Here is a 14,634-nt window from a genome sequence, read left to right as displayed (position 1 = left end):
TCTAGTCCCAATTGCTCCACTTCTGATCCAGTCTCTGCTGTGGCCTGGGAAAGCAGTAGAAGATGGCCCAAGTGCTTGGGCTCCTGCACCTATGTCTATGTCTATGACTGTGTCTAATCTATGTCTATGTATATGTCTATGACTACGTCTGTGTCTGTCTATGTCTATGTCTGTCTATGTCTATGACTATATCTATGCCTATGACTATGTCTGTGTCTATGACTATGTGTGTCTGTGAATATGTCTATGAATATGACTATGTATTGACTATGTGTCTGTCACTATAACTATGTCTATGACTATGTCTGTGTATATCACTATGACTATGTATCTATGAGTATGTCTGTGTCTATTACTATGTCTATCTGTGTCTGACTATGTCTATGTCTATGACTATGTTTATGTCTGTGTCTATCACTATGACTATGTCTATGACTATGTGTCTGTGTCTATGACTATGTCATCTGTGTCTATGACTATGTCATCTGTGTCTATGTCTGTGACTATGTCTATGACTACGTCTGTGTCTGTGACTACGTCTATGTCTACGACTATGACTGTGTCTATGACTAGGGCTATGTCTATGACTATGACTATGTTTGTGTCTATGACTATGTGTCTGACTATGTCAATGTCTATGTCTATGACTATGTGTCTATAACTATGACTATCACTACGTCTATGTCTATGACTGTCTTTGTCTATGACTATGTGCATGTCTATGACTGTGTCTATAACTATGTCTGTCTATGACAATGATTACGTCTGTGTCTGTGACTATGACTATGACTATTTCTGTTTCTATGTATATGTCTATGACTGTCTATGACTATGACCATGTCTATGTCTGACTATGACTATGTCTGTGGGGAGCAACTGGGACTAGACTGTTACTGGAATTAAGACTTATTCTATGCATCTGCTCTCCCACAATATGGCGCTGAGAAGGGAGTAACAACTTCTACGCAGCTGCCTCTAGCCAACTTGAGTGATGACCTGCAGGAGCTGATCCTGCTCCTGATTGGAGGAGAGCAGCGTACTCAGTGTGTGGGTAGCAGAGTTGGGATTGGTGGAAGAGGACTATAAAGGAGGAGAGAGACAACATGCACCAGGAACATCTAAGGGGAACACCTGTGCAGCCCCGAGAGAGCCGGCCGGCGGTGTGCCGCTCCCCCGCGGAAGTGGGGAAAGTGGCAGGGGGAACCGCCCTTCCATGGAGGTGGAAGGGATGGTAGCCAACCCGGGAAGAACCAGCAGCAAACCCGGGGAGGGCCGAGCAGACAAAAGAACAGCGCAGGGTCCTGTGTTGTTCCTCCACGAAGAGGGGGAGCGACATATGTCTATGACTATGACCATGTCTATGATTATGTCTATGTCTATGAATCTGTCTGTGTGTCTATGACTATGTTGTGTCTATGACTATGACCAAGTCTGTGATTATGACTTGTCTGTGTCTATGACTGTCTATGTCTGTTTCTATGTCTATGTCTATGACTGTGTCTGTGTCTATGACTATGACTATGTCTTTGTCTATGACTACGTCTATGTCTATGACTATGACTATGTGTCTATGACTATCACTATGTCTATGACTGTGTCTATGACTTTGTCGATGTCTATGACTGTGTGTCTATGTCTATGTTAATGACTATGTCTATGTCTATGACTATGTGTCTATGATTATGTCTATGTCTATGAATCTGTCTGTGTGTCTATGACTATGTTGTGTCTATGACTATGACCAAGTCTGTGATTATGACTTGTCTGTGTCTATGACTGTCTATGTCTGTTTCTATGTCTATGTCTATGACTGTGTCTGTGTCTATGACTATGACTATGTCTTTGTCTATGACTACGTCTATGTCTATGTCTATGACTATGACTACGTCTGTGTCTATACGTCTATGTCTATGACTATGACTATGTGTCTATGACTATCTCTATGTCTATGTCTATGACTATGTGTCTATGACTTTGTCGATGTCTATGACTGTGTGTCTATGTCTATGTTAATGACTATGTCTATGTCTGTGACTATGTCTATGTCTATGACTATGTGTCTATGACTTGTCTATGTCTACGTCTGTGACTATGTCTATGTGTATGTGTATGTCTGATTGTATGTGTCTATGTGTCTGTCTATTTCTATGACTCTGTCTGTGTCTATGACTGACTATATCTATAAATAAATGAAGTAGTAGACTTCGGTTGAAGGACAGCTGCCCCGGCCTCTGTTGCCAGCGTGCTGTGGTTTCGGTGTTGCCTGGCAGTGTCGGTTGAGTAGATCTGTTACGGGGAAACCCGTGCTTTAACTGCAGGATGAGGCTGAAGGAGGAGTTGAGAGGATGACGCAAGCGGTGTGGCTCGCGCACCGCCGGGGACCCTGCTTCCTTCGCCCGGCACAGCAGAGAGCACCCTGCTGAGAGTTCTCCGCTCACGCTGCTGACGGAAACTGCAAATGGGGAAAAGGAGCTCTGCAGCCCGAATTCTGTGGAGTGTGGGATGGATTTTCAGTTGTCACTGAAGTCTGTTTGGCCCACGATCTTTTTGGCCTGAGATCTCTCCTATTCCTGTGACATCCCAGAAAAAGCAGAGCTCGGTAGTGGACAGGGCTGGGGGGAGGGGAGGGGTGACTCCAGGAGAGAGGTGAGGAGTTTGGGGTGGAGCGAGTGTCGTGTGCCCTCACCATGGTCTCAGCGTGGACGAGCTGTGGTCAGAGTGTCCCTCAGGGACTCAAGTCAGGCCTCTGCCCCTCTCCAGGATTTTTCTGTATACGTCTGTGTGCTACCTGCAGTGAGTTTACGTTCCTGCAGCCCATCAGCAGTTGAAAATACCAATGAGTGGGAAATGCACAGAACCCGCCTGACCTGCTGCCTGTCCTGGCTGAGCGCTCGGTGGCCGCCCGCACGGCCGTGGGCTGAGCAGACACTGGGCTGAGAGCAGCACAGCGGGTGTCGTAGCAGGACCAGAATCTGCAGTGTGGTTTCCGTGGGATGCGTTCTGCTTCCTCACCGCCCCCGAGTGAGAAAACTGACCTCCGTTCTGTGTCTGTCTGCCTTCCCTGTGCACCCGGTGGGCCGCCAGCTGTTCCCAGGAACCCTTGCGGGTAGAAAGCCCCAGGCCCCTGCAGCTCGCTGTGGCAATACCGCCAGGCTGGGCCGTGAGACGCTGGGGCAGTCAGGTTCCCGGGTCTCAGTGCCTCTCATAGACAGACAGAGCGGCTAGGAGCCGGAGGGCAGGCCAAGGGGTGGGGTCCTTGGACGTCAGCCTGTGTGCCCAGAGAAGGGGGGCAGGGGCGCCGCGGCTCCTGAGCGGGGTCTGCCGGCGCCAGGCAGACGTGGCGGTGGCAGCAGCCCTGTGGCTGGGAGCCGGGGCGCCGTGCACACTCGGTGAGAATGTGAGAGCTGCAAGGAGAGTCGCACGCGGGCTTTTCCGTGTCACTGGGTCTTCACTGTTTCCCACTCAACAGCTGTGTTCACGCTGAATTCAGTTAAGAGAAAACGTTTCTCTGGGATGATTTACGGTGTGGGTGCCAGGCCAGACGCAGGTGCCAGTGCTAACGGAGTGTGGGGCACGCGGAAGACAGGCACTGCCCTAACGTGGCAGGGGAGCGCGGGGGTGTGCAGACAGTGGCCTCACACGCTTCTCAGCTGCATCTTGACACGGCACGGGGCTGCCCCCGAGTGACCCCCAGCTCCCCAGGGCACTCGGGCCCCCACCCTGCCCTCCCGGGCCCGTGGCTCTGGGTGTTGGCATCACACACGCTGGCACGGGGCAGCACGTGGCGAGGGCCGGGCTATGACACAGAGGCCTGTTTGTCCCCGAGAGTTTAGCTTAAATATGCAGTTGGTTCAGAGTATGGTGCTGTCCCCTGTTGATGTCTCCATTTCCCACCATCCTGATCCTGCCGGAGCAGAGCTGGGGCAGCTTAGAGACGCCATTGGCACGCGCCCGTGGCCTGGCAGTGTGTGTGTGCACGCACCTTTGTCCAGTGGGTGCGGTGCTGGGCTTGTCATGGGAACAGAGGAGCCAGCTGGTGCTTCGTGGCTGGCGGCCGGGGCAGGCAGTGGGCGCAGACTGGCCAGGCCCCGTCCCGCACCTGTGCTCTGCCCCACACCCCCGCGTTGGTTTGGCTTTCTGGGGCGTTCGCTGTCTTGGTTGGTCTGCCCTGTCGCTCGTCAGTGTGGATGCTCTGACTGCCTCTCTCGGAAGTGCAGCGTGTGTGGCGCCGGGGAAGAGGCACCGGCGTGCTCTATGCCGAGAGCAGGTGACTGAGCGCGGCGGGGCGGCAGGGAGACGCGGAGAAGGTGGGCAGAGGAGGCCTCTTGGGGGGAAGGCATTGAGCAGAGGCCCTGAGCGAAGGTGGCAGGCGTGTGACAAGGATTCTGGAGCCCCCAGCGGGTTGTGTTCATTGTGGGGAAGCGCAGTCCAGGTCCTGGCCTCAGAGGGAACCGGTTAGGGGACAGAAACGGGGGTTTGGGTCAGGCTGTGGCACATGCCGAGAGCCGGGCAGTGCGCTGGGCTGCGAGGAGCTCAGGGCGCCCCAGGCTGCAGCTGGGAGCCTGGCTCAGGATCGAGGGCGTCGGAAGACAGGAACGGCGGGCAGCCCAGGCTGGCAGGCCGGCCTTCTCAGAGACCACAGGAGAGGAGTCAGGCCGTGGGGCCCCTCACGACGTCCACCCTCGCCTGTCGCCACCGCCATCCCTGCTGAGGCGCCTCTGCTGCCTGGGCCCCAGATTCTCCTCTGCCCGGGGCCCTGCTGGGTGCGATTCTGCCTGGGGCGGGGTGGCGAGTGCGAGCGCTGGCTCTCCCGCGTGCAGCTGAGCGTCGGCCTGCCTTGCAGGACGGGGAAGGTGCAGTGGGAGGGAGCGCTGGCTCTGGGATCAGAATCCAGAGGGGCAGCTGCCTGCGATGATACAGGGAGCCCCTGGGCACCGTCAGAGTTAAAATAAAAACAGGGGCCGGCACTGTGGCGTAGCAGGTAAAACCACAGCCTGCAGTGCCGGCATCCTTAGGGGCACCAGTTCAAGTCCCCGCTGTTCCACTTCTGATCCAGCTCTGCTGTGGCCTGGGAAAGCAGTAGAAGATGGCCCTAGTCCTTGGGCCCCTGCATGGGAGACCTGAAAGAAGCTCCTGGCTTCGGATCAGCACAGCTCTGGCCATTGTGGCCAATTGGGGAGTGAACCAGCAGATGGAAGACCTCTCTCTCTCTCTCTCTCTCTCTCTCTCTCTCTGTGTGTGTGTGTAACTCTGACTTCCAAATAAATAAATAAATCTTTAAAAAAATCAGCTGTACCTCTGTGACTTGGGTTGATAATCGTTACTCATGTGATCGCAAGCAAAAGTGTGTGCGGTGGTTTTTTGGAAATGTGTTTATTCGTGCTGATTATAGGAGTCGTGCGTGAAACCGGAAAGCAGGGGGACCATAGAGGGAAAGATGAGCTGGCCGTGATTCTAACAGCCAGGGGTGACTGCTGCTCACCCTGGGGTGCGTTCCTTCCAGACCTTCTGTCCATGGGTGCACACGCACTCACGTACGCACTTCACCTAGCTGAGGCAGGAGGAGACGGCCACCCACAGGGGACACCAGCATAGGTTTCCTGGCCACCAGGGGAGTGGGCGATTGCTCTCTTTCTGTCTCCCTCTCCCCTCCCCAGCCCTCCCTCACTTCCTCTTTTCAATTTTTTAGAAGTTAATTTTCCACTTATTTATGGCTGATGATTAGAGATGCGGTTGGTTTTTTATCAGGTTTGAATACGGTTACCCTCTGACATTTCCTAGTTAGTCAGTTCTAATACTGCCCTTATGTATCCCCTCGTGTTTGCTAAGTATGCAGTTGCATAGCCTCCAGTGAGGGTAAGCGCGGCTCCCCCGGCAGCCTTGTACCGCTGTGTGGGACGGAAGCCTCGCCCCGGACGTCGCCGCCTCCCTCCTCGTCTTCCGTAGTGAGCGCTCCATCTCAGCACCACTGGCACCACTGATGGCGTGAGCCGCGCGGTTTCGAGTGGACTGTCCTGTACTAGTTTAGGAGTTTGTTGTCCTGTACTAGTTTAGGAGTTTGTTGTCCTGTACTAGTTTAGGAGTTTGACTGTCCTGTACTAGTTTAGGAGTTTGACTGTCCTGTACTAGTTTAGGAGTTTGTTGTCCTGTACTAGTTTAGGAGTTTGTCCTGTACTAGTTTAGGAGTTTGACTGTCCTGTACTAGTTTAGGAGTTTGTCCTGTACTAGTTTAGGAGTTTGTTGTCCTGTACTAGTTTAGGAGTTTGACTGTCCTGTACTAGTTTAGGAGTTTGTCCTGTACTAGTTTAGGAGTTTGTTGTCCTGTACTAGTTTAGGAGTTTGACTGTCCTGTACTAGTTTAGGAGTTTGTTGTCCTGTACTAGTTTAGGAGTTTGTCCTGTACTAGTTTAGGAGTTTGACTGTCCTGTACTAGTTTAGGAGTTTGTCCTGTACTAATTTAGGAGTTTGTTGTCCTGTACTAGTTTAGGAGTTTGTCCTGTACTAGTTTAGGAGTTTGTCCTGTACTAGTTTAGGAGTTTGCTTCCTGCTCCTCGGTTGCTGTAAGTCTTGTTTCGTATCATATATGTGGATTTTTGTCAAGTGGTTTTCCTCTTCTGTCCTACGATTGTGTCACTCGCCCGGGAACGTGGCGAGTCACTGACTCAGACGTGACACCAGCCTTGCTCTCGGTCACCACGTGTTGCCTTCTCAGTGCTGCTGGGTTTTGTTTGCTAAATTTTGTAAAGAAGTCCTCGGGCATCTCCTTCACGAGTGGGTTCTGCGTTTCCCTCTCTCGAGCAGCTCTGTGTGGCCCTGAGCGCCGAGTCCCAGCGGTGTCAGGAACCGCGCTGGGGACGCGCACCTCCTGAGCTCTGCTCTGCCACCGGCCCGGGCTGCAGCCCGTGACTGCTCCTGAGAACGGACCAGGAGCCACGGAGGCCGAGGAGCCCTGCTGGGGGATGTTCCAAGTCGCGAGCTGAGTTTTGAGAGAATTAACTCAGAACTATTTGAGTTTCCTTTCTCCTGCGGCCATCTCTGGTAGTTTGTTTTTTAACAAGTTCCGTTTCATCTCAGCCGTCAGATGTGCTGGTATCCCTCCACCATCCTTGATAAAGCTCGCCTCCTGTCTCGAGTGATTTTACGTTCACAGGGAGACCGTGGAGGTGGGACGTCCCCCACGCCCGGCCCCTCCCAGCAGTGTCTCATTGCTGTGCACATTTCCACCGCTGACTGCCGACGCTCCGCTGCTGACCCGGCCCATGCTCTGTGCACCGGCCCTCGGTCCTCCCGAGTGTCCTTCCCGCTGCTCCAGGACTGGCGGCCGTGCCCCGCCATGTTTGCTGGTCACACGCGCTTGGTCCCATCTTGGTTACGACAGTTACACACAATGGCTTTGTGCTTTGACCTTGCACGTTTTGGGGGTGACTGGTTAGGTAAAGATTGGGGTTTGGCTGGTTAAGCTAGAGTGGTGTGTTTGGGGGAGAAAACCCACAGAGATAAAGCGCCGTTCCCGTTATTTCACGCCAGAGGCGCACAGCATCCGTGTGGCCTGCCGCTGTGACCCGAGTCTGGATCACGTGGCTCGAGGTAGCGTCTGTTTGCTTTCAGCCCATCTGCACCTTTAGACTGAATGTGTCTCATTGCGACACTGTGACTTTGGGTCTTTTATTTTTATGTCCTTATTTCAAAGATTTCAGTGATTTATTTGAAAGTTACAGAGACAGAGGAGAGATGGAATTCCTCCACCTGCTGGTTCACTCTCCAGGTGCTGCGATGGCTGGGGCTGGGCCAGGCTGAGCTTCTTCCTGGTCTCTCACACGGAGGCAGAGGCCCAGGGACCTGGGCCGTCCTCTGCTGCTTTCCCAAGTGCATTAGCAGGGAGCTGGACTGGAAGTGGAGCAGACAGGACTTGAACTCGCGCCCATAAGGAGTGTTGGTGCTGCAGGCAGTAGCTTAACCTGTTGGGCCACAGTGCTGGCCCTGGGTCTGGCTTTCAAAAAATGTATTCCGGGGCCAGCACTGTGGTGTAGCTGGGAAAGCCGCCGCCAGCAGTGCCGGCATCGCATATGGGCGCCGGTTTGAGTCCCAGCTGATTCGAGTATTGGCTGCTCCACTTCTGATCCAGCTCTCTGCTGTGGCCTGGGAAAGCAGTGGAAGATGGCCCAAGTCCTTGGGCCCCTGCACCCACATGGGAGACCTGGAGGAAGCTCCTGGCTCCTGGCTTCGGATCGGCTTAGCTCTGGCTGTTGCAGCCATCTGGGGAGTGAACCAGCAGATGGAAGACCTCTGTCTCAACCTCTCTCTGTAATTCTGCCTTTCAAATACATAAATAAATCTTTATTAAAAGATGTACTCTTCCCGACATTTTCCCCGAAATTTTAGCATTTACAGTAGTAAGGGGCAGGAGCCGAGCCGTCCCCATGTGTGTCTGTGTGCACACGCCCTCTGCCTCGCAGGAGCGCCCACAGGAAGTCCTGCCCTGTGACGGCGCGAGCCGACCCACAGTCCCAGTCTCCCTTCTCCTAACGGCCACCAGCTCAGCCATCACCGTGGCCGTGCTGCGTGCGAGTTGGGCAGCCACGCTCCTACACCTGCACAGGAGCCCCGCCCCCAGCTGGAACCAGTTCCTTGCACGCGGCGTGGGGCGGGGGGCAGGCATCGCTCAGCCGTCCTTCATGCTGGCCCGGGACTCAGCGGCCAAAGGATCTCCCGATGTCCTCTGCGTTCCTGACTTCCGAGCACCCCAGGTGGATTTGAGTTTGCTCAGCGACTTTCCGCGGAGCCACTGCTTGTTAGCCGCCGGTCGGTCTCGTGCCCACTCTGCCGCCTGGAGGGTCAGCGGCGCAGTGACACAGAGGGTCAGGTGCCTGAATGGTCGCTGGCATGCAGCCTGCAGCTGAGGCTTGGCCTCTCCCCCGACCCTGTAACCGCCCGGTGGGTGTATCCTTCTCGTGGTCAGATGAGAAGATGGGGTCAGAGGGTGGGCTGCTCGTCTGGGGGCCCAGCAGCGTGGGCAGGGGTGGGCCACTTGTCTGAGGGCCCAGCAGCGTGGGCAGGGGTGGGCCACTTGTCTGAGGCCGCAGCAGCGTGGGCAGGGGTGGGCCGCTCGTCTGGGGGCGCAGCAGCGTGGGCAGGGGTGGGCTACTTGTCTGAGGCCGCAGCAGCGTGGGCAGGGGTGGGCCGCTCGTCTTGGGGCCCAGCAGCGTGGGCAGGGGTGGGCTGCTTGTCTGAGGCCGCAGCAGCGTGGGCAGGGGTGGGCTGCTTGTCTGGGGGCCCAGCAGCGTGGGCATGGGTGGGCCGCTCGTCTGGGGGCCCAGCAGCGTGGGCAGGGGTGGGCTGCTTGTCTGAGGCCCAGCAGCGTGGGCAGGGGTGGGCCGCTCGTCTGGGGGCTGCAGCAGCGTGGGCAGGGGTGGGCCGCTCGTCTGGGGGGTGCAGCAGCGTGGGCAGGGGTGGGCTGCTTGTCTGAGGCCGCAGCAGCCTGGGCAGGGGTGGGCCGCTCGTCTGGGGGCTGCAGCAGCGTGGGCAGGGGTGGGCCGCTCGTCTGGGGGCCCAGCAGCGTGGGAGGAGCAGGCGTTCGCACTCTGCCCTGCCGAGTCCCACGCCCACGCCCAGGCCCGCCTCAGCCAGTTCCTGATGCCGCCTTGCAGCTCCAGCCTCGTGTGCCCTGCGCTGTGGACCCATGCCAACCCTGCCACTTCCTTTCCGAACAATGTTCCAAGCGCTTACTCTTGGTCTGGGAGATTTTAAGTCCTTGCCGGTTTTCTGCTGCTTCTCTCATGCACCCAGGCCCCACCTCAGCGCCTGCTCAGTGAGAAGCCAGCATGGCCCTCACGGGCCGGGAATCAAGGTGTCGGCTGTGGCCGAGCCTTTGGGAAAATCCGCTTCTCGCCTCGCTGGCTTCTGCATCCTCCCCACGTTTTTGGTGCTGCCAACGGCACACGGGTCCGGCCTTTCTCGTGTCATCACCCCTTCCTGGCTGCAGCCGGGGAACCCTCCCCCCACCTGTGATTAGGTTGGGCTCAGCTGGTGACCCCGCCCACCCTGAGCCGCCCCGGTGAAGGCGCCGGTGACCCGGCCACAGAGCCCAGGGGTTCGGCCGTGGCGTCCTGCCCTGTGATGGAATATTCCCTCCGCAGGAGAATCAAATCCCTGTGTTCCTTCCTTCATGGCTGCCACCTCTAGCCAGTGTGGAGGCGTGGAGCTGCGTCTAATCTGTTTGATGTTTCTGCTGTACTAAATGACTTCGTTTACTGCAGATGGGAGACTGCGCAGTTCGCCGCGGCTGTCCTCCGTGCAGTGCTGCAGGGGAAGCCGCCTAACAGGTTCTGCTTGCTCGTCTTTTACATCCAGATTCGGACTTAGAACCACCAGTAGAATCAACTGGAAGCAATTTCTGACATCATTCAATGAGCCTCAGGGGTTGGAAGGCAACAGTTTGGCTCCCCTGGCAAGGAGAAACGGGTACGTGACGACAGCATCTGCCGACTGTGCCTGAGCCGCGTCCGGGTGTGCCGTGGCCGGAGCGGTAGGCGGGCGTCCCAGGGTGGCCGCGGGTGCCGAGACCCAGGGAAACACGTCCCTGACGTGAAACAGCGTAGTACCCGCACGCCCTCCACGTGCAGGCTGCTGCTGACACCGGGCGCGGCGTGAGTACCGCGTATGTCGTCAGACAGCCTGTTCAGGGAGTGAGAAGCAAGGCCTTCACGTGTTCAGACACAGCTGTTTTCTTTTTTTTTTCCCCAAGAATTTTGCCGTGGGCATGGTTGAGTCGTGGTGCAAAAGGTGGAACATGTGTGTGTGTGTCCCCGCTCTCCCCAGCTCTGCACACAGCCCACACCCTGGGGCGTGGGGGTCGCTCACCCCAGACACCAGGGCTGCCGTTGTCCTGCCAACGTCTGTGGGCCCTGCAGGTTCACAGCTTGGCGTAAATCGTGGGGCGGGGGGTCCCCGGCACCGTGGGGAAGAGGCCGAGTCACATGACAGCTCAGAGTTCCGACTTCGGAGGCGTCTGTCTGCCACTGATTGTTCCGCAGGGATCTCAGGGAAACCCCAGGTGTCGGAGTCCCTCGCGTGCTGTGACACGGTGTGCTGCTGTCGAGTGACGCACACCCAGAGCTCCTTCCTTGTCCTGGGCGCCCGCCTCGACGTGGGGACGAGTTAGTGAACCCTCGTCGTCTGCTTCCAGGTCTTCAGGGCCCTGGGATGCCACTATAACTTCATTTTTTTTTTTCTCCAAGATTTTATTTATTTCTAAGGCAGAATAACAGAGAGAGAGCGAGAGAGAGAGCGAGAGAGAGAGAGTGTGCGCACGAGGGCTTTTGCTTCTGGCTCCTCCCCAAAGGGCTGCAGCAGCCTGGCTGAAGCCAGGATCCTGCGACTCCAGCCGGGCTCCCACGGGTGACGGAGGCCCAAGCACTGGGGCCGTCATCCACTGCCTTCCCAGGCACATTAGCAGGAAGCTGGGTTGGAAGCAGAGCAGCCAGCCTTGGCCGCTTTCCTGGTCTTTCTTGGAGACCAAACCCGCAGGTTTGCGAATGGCTGGCCGGAGTTGGTGCCGGTACAGCAGCGCTGACGCCCAGGCGAGTGGCATCGGGCCTCTGCCTCCGGCGCCAGCTGATGACTCGCTGGCGGACAGACCCACCCGGTGCACGGCACGTCAGCCGCAGGAGCCGTCTGCAGACCAGTACTGCGACGCTGGCCGCGTGGGTGCTTGTCCCTTGCGTTTAGAGAGAACAGAGGGGCTGGCACTGTGGCACATGGTAAAGCCAGCACCGGCGGTGCCAGCATCCCCGTCTGGGGATGGTTTGAGACCCGACTGCTCCTCTTCCAATCCAGCTCTCTGCTTGTGCACCTGGGAAGGCTCTGGGAGGTGGCCCAGGTGCTTCGGCCCTGCACCTGGAAGAAACTCCTGGCTTCAGATTGGCCCAGCTGCAGCCCTTGTGGACATCTGGGGATTGAACCAGTGGGTGGAAGACCTTGTTCTCTCTCTGTCTCTGACTTTCAAATAAGTAAAGAAATCTTGAAAGAAAGAAAGAGAGAGAGAGAGAGAGAGAGAGAGAGAGAGAGAGAGAGAGAAAGAAAAAGAAAGAAAGAAAGAAAAAGAAAGAAAGAAAGAAAGAAAGAAAGAAAGAAAGAAAGAAAGAAAGAAAGAAAGAAAGAAAGAACGAACCAAGAATGTGGTCTGACTGTCTTCCTGCTGATCCGTCCGCAGCCTCGGCTCCAGGAGTCAGCCCCGCGCGGAGAGCGCCGCGGCGAAGCTGCTGCGGCTGGCCGAGGACCGCTGCGTGTCGCTGAAGAAGGTGCTGCAGGTCATCCACAGCGTAAGACCCTGGAACCCTCCTCCGCGAACAGCGCGAGGTGTCAGAGCTGCCCTGAGCCCCGGGTGGGCAGGGACCGGCAGCCCTGGCCGCAGGAGCTCGGTGCAGCCGGCAGGCAGGTGCCGCGGCCGTGCCGATGAGGCCCTGGAGCCTGGCGTGCCGCGTCTGCGCTCACGGCGGATTAGCACGTAGCCCAGAGCTGTTCGGGCTGCCGCACCCTCGCCTGGAGTTGTCAGCTCGCCGCTACCCTGTTCCTAGGTCAGGACCGTTTTCTTGTCCCAAAATGGCTGATTTGGTCTTGAGAACGGCGCTGCGGAGGCTCCTCCGCGAGCTGGCCTTCTCTGGTGGCGAGCCTGCTCCTGCTGTCTCGGAGCGCTGCGTCTGCAGCTTTGATGTTCCGCCTTCGCCGATCTTGCCTGTCCAGGGTTGGGTGAATTACCTGTCCTTGGCCTCACTGGCCTTGCAAAGCCTGCCAGCCATGAGCCCCAGGCAGCACCCTGGCCGGGAGGTGGCCTCAGGGTTTGGCCGTTGGCCCCTGGGCTGGCGACGGAAGCTCCGGCCACTGTCAGTCCTCGCCCAGTGTGGATTCAGAGACGTTGGACTCTGCGTTCCTGGGGACACTGTCTAATGACGGTGGCCCCCAAATCCGTTCCAAGTCTGCCCACAGATGCCCGAAGCCATGGACAGCACCAGCCCTCCCTGGTCGTGTGCCCTGCCTGGTCACATTGGGTTGCCATTGAACACACGTGACCACGTGACTTCCACAGGCCCACTGGAAGAGCCTGCCTCCCACCTCGGCTGGGAGTGGCTGGGCCTGGGCAGAGAGCCGTGACCGACAGAGTAACACAGTAAGAGTGCCGACGGCAGCGAATGGTGACGCAGAACCGTCAGACGGTGTGCCAGGGTCAGAGTCGCGTGGACGCAGAACCATCAGACAGTGTGCCAGGGTCAGTCACATGGACGCAGACCCGGGGAGCCGTGTGCCAGGGTCAGAGTCACGTGAATGCAGAACCATCAGACGGTGTGCCAGGGTCAGAGTCGCGTGGACGCAGAACCATCAGACGGTGTGCTAGGGTCAGTCACGTGGACGCAGAACCATCAGACGGTGTGCCAGGGTCAGTCACATGGACACAGAACCATCAGACGGTGTGCCAGGATCAGTCACGTGGACGCAGAACCATCAGACGGTGTGCCAGGGTCAGTCACATGGACACAGAACCATCAGACGGTGTGCCAGGATCAGTCACGTGGACGCAGAACCAGGGGAGCCGTGTGCCAGGGTCAGTCACGTGGATTCAGAACCAGTGGAGCCGTGTGCCAGGGTCAGTCACATGGACGCAGAACCATCAGACGGTGTGCCAGGATCAGTCACGTGGATGCAGAACCATCAGACAGTGTGCCAGGATCAGTCACGTGGATGCAGAACCATCAGACGGTGTGCCAGGGTCAGAGTCACGTGGACGCAGAACCATCAGACGGTGTGCCAGGGTCAGTCACGTGGACGCAGACCCAGGGGAGCCGTGTGCCAGGGTCAGTCACGTGGATGCAGAACCATCAGACGGTGTGCCAGGGTCAGAGTCACGTGGATGCAGAACCATCAGACGGTGTGCCAGGGCCAGAGTCACGTGGATGCAGAACCATCAGACAGTGTGCCAGGGTCAGTCACGTGGACACAGAACCATCAGACGGTGTGCCAGGATCAGTCACGTGGATGCAGAACCATCAGACGGTGTGCCAGGGTCAGTCACGTGGACGCAGAACCAGGGGAGCCGTGTGCCAGGGTCAGTCACGTGGATTCAGAACCATCAGACAGTGTGCCAGGGTCAGTCACATGGACGCAGAACCAGTGGAGCCGTGTGCCAGGGTCAGTCACGTGGACGCAGAACCATCAGACGGTGTGCCAGGGTCAGTCACGTGGACGCAGAACCATCAGACGGTGTGCCAGGATCAGTCACGTGGACGCAGAACCATCAGACGGTGTGCCAGGATCAGTCACGTGGACGCAGACCCAGGGGAGCCGTGTGCCAGGGTCAGTCACGTGGACGCAGAACCATCAGACGGTGTTTCAGGGTCAGTCACGTGGACGCAGACCCAGGGGAGCCGTGTGCCAGGGTCAGTCACGTGGACGCAGACCCGGGGAGCTGTGTGCCAGGGTCAGAGTCACGTGGACGTGGTCTCTCTTTCTCAGTCTGAGGTTGACTGAGCAAACGCAGGCAGGGGCACCCTGCTGTCTCCGGGGCTCTCTGTCGAGTGTGCACCGTGTGCCTGCACCGCCTTCCGGGATTTGCCTCTGGGAGGCAGACAGCAGCGTTATCTC

General features: G+C 57.2%; 1 protein-coding gene across 7 annotated transcripts in view; it reads left to right on the top strand.

Annotated features, from left to right (window-relative positions):
• Positions 1–14,634, top strand: part of EFCAB6 (EF-hand calcium binding domain 6) — a 232,372-nt gene that overhangs the window by 111,287 nt on the left and 106,451 nt on the right. For all 7 annotated transcript variants that reach the window (XM_070053016.1, XM_070053015.1, XM_070053014.1 and 4 more), the window contains 2 exons: positions 10,351–10,461; positions 12,212–12,320. In XM_070053016.1, coding sequence (XP_069909117.1) covers positions 10,351–10,461; positions 12,212–12,320 — 220 coding nt within the window. The remainder of the gene's footprint in view (positions 1–10,350; positions 10,462–12,211; positions 12,321–14,634) is intronic.

The sequence above is a fragment of the Oryctolagus cuniculus genome, chromosome 11 (genome assembly GCF_964237555.1).
Source record: "Oryctolagus cuniculus chromosome 11, mOryCun1.1, whole genome shotgun sequence".
Classification (NCBI taxonomy): domain Eukaryota; kingdom Metazoa; phylum Chordata; class Mammalia; order Lagomorpha; family Leporidae; genus Oryctolagus; species Oryctolagus cuniculus.
This window is presented reverse-complemented; position numbering and strand designations above follow the sequence as displayed.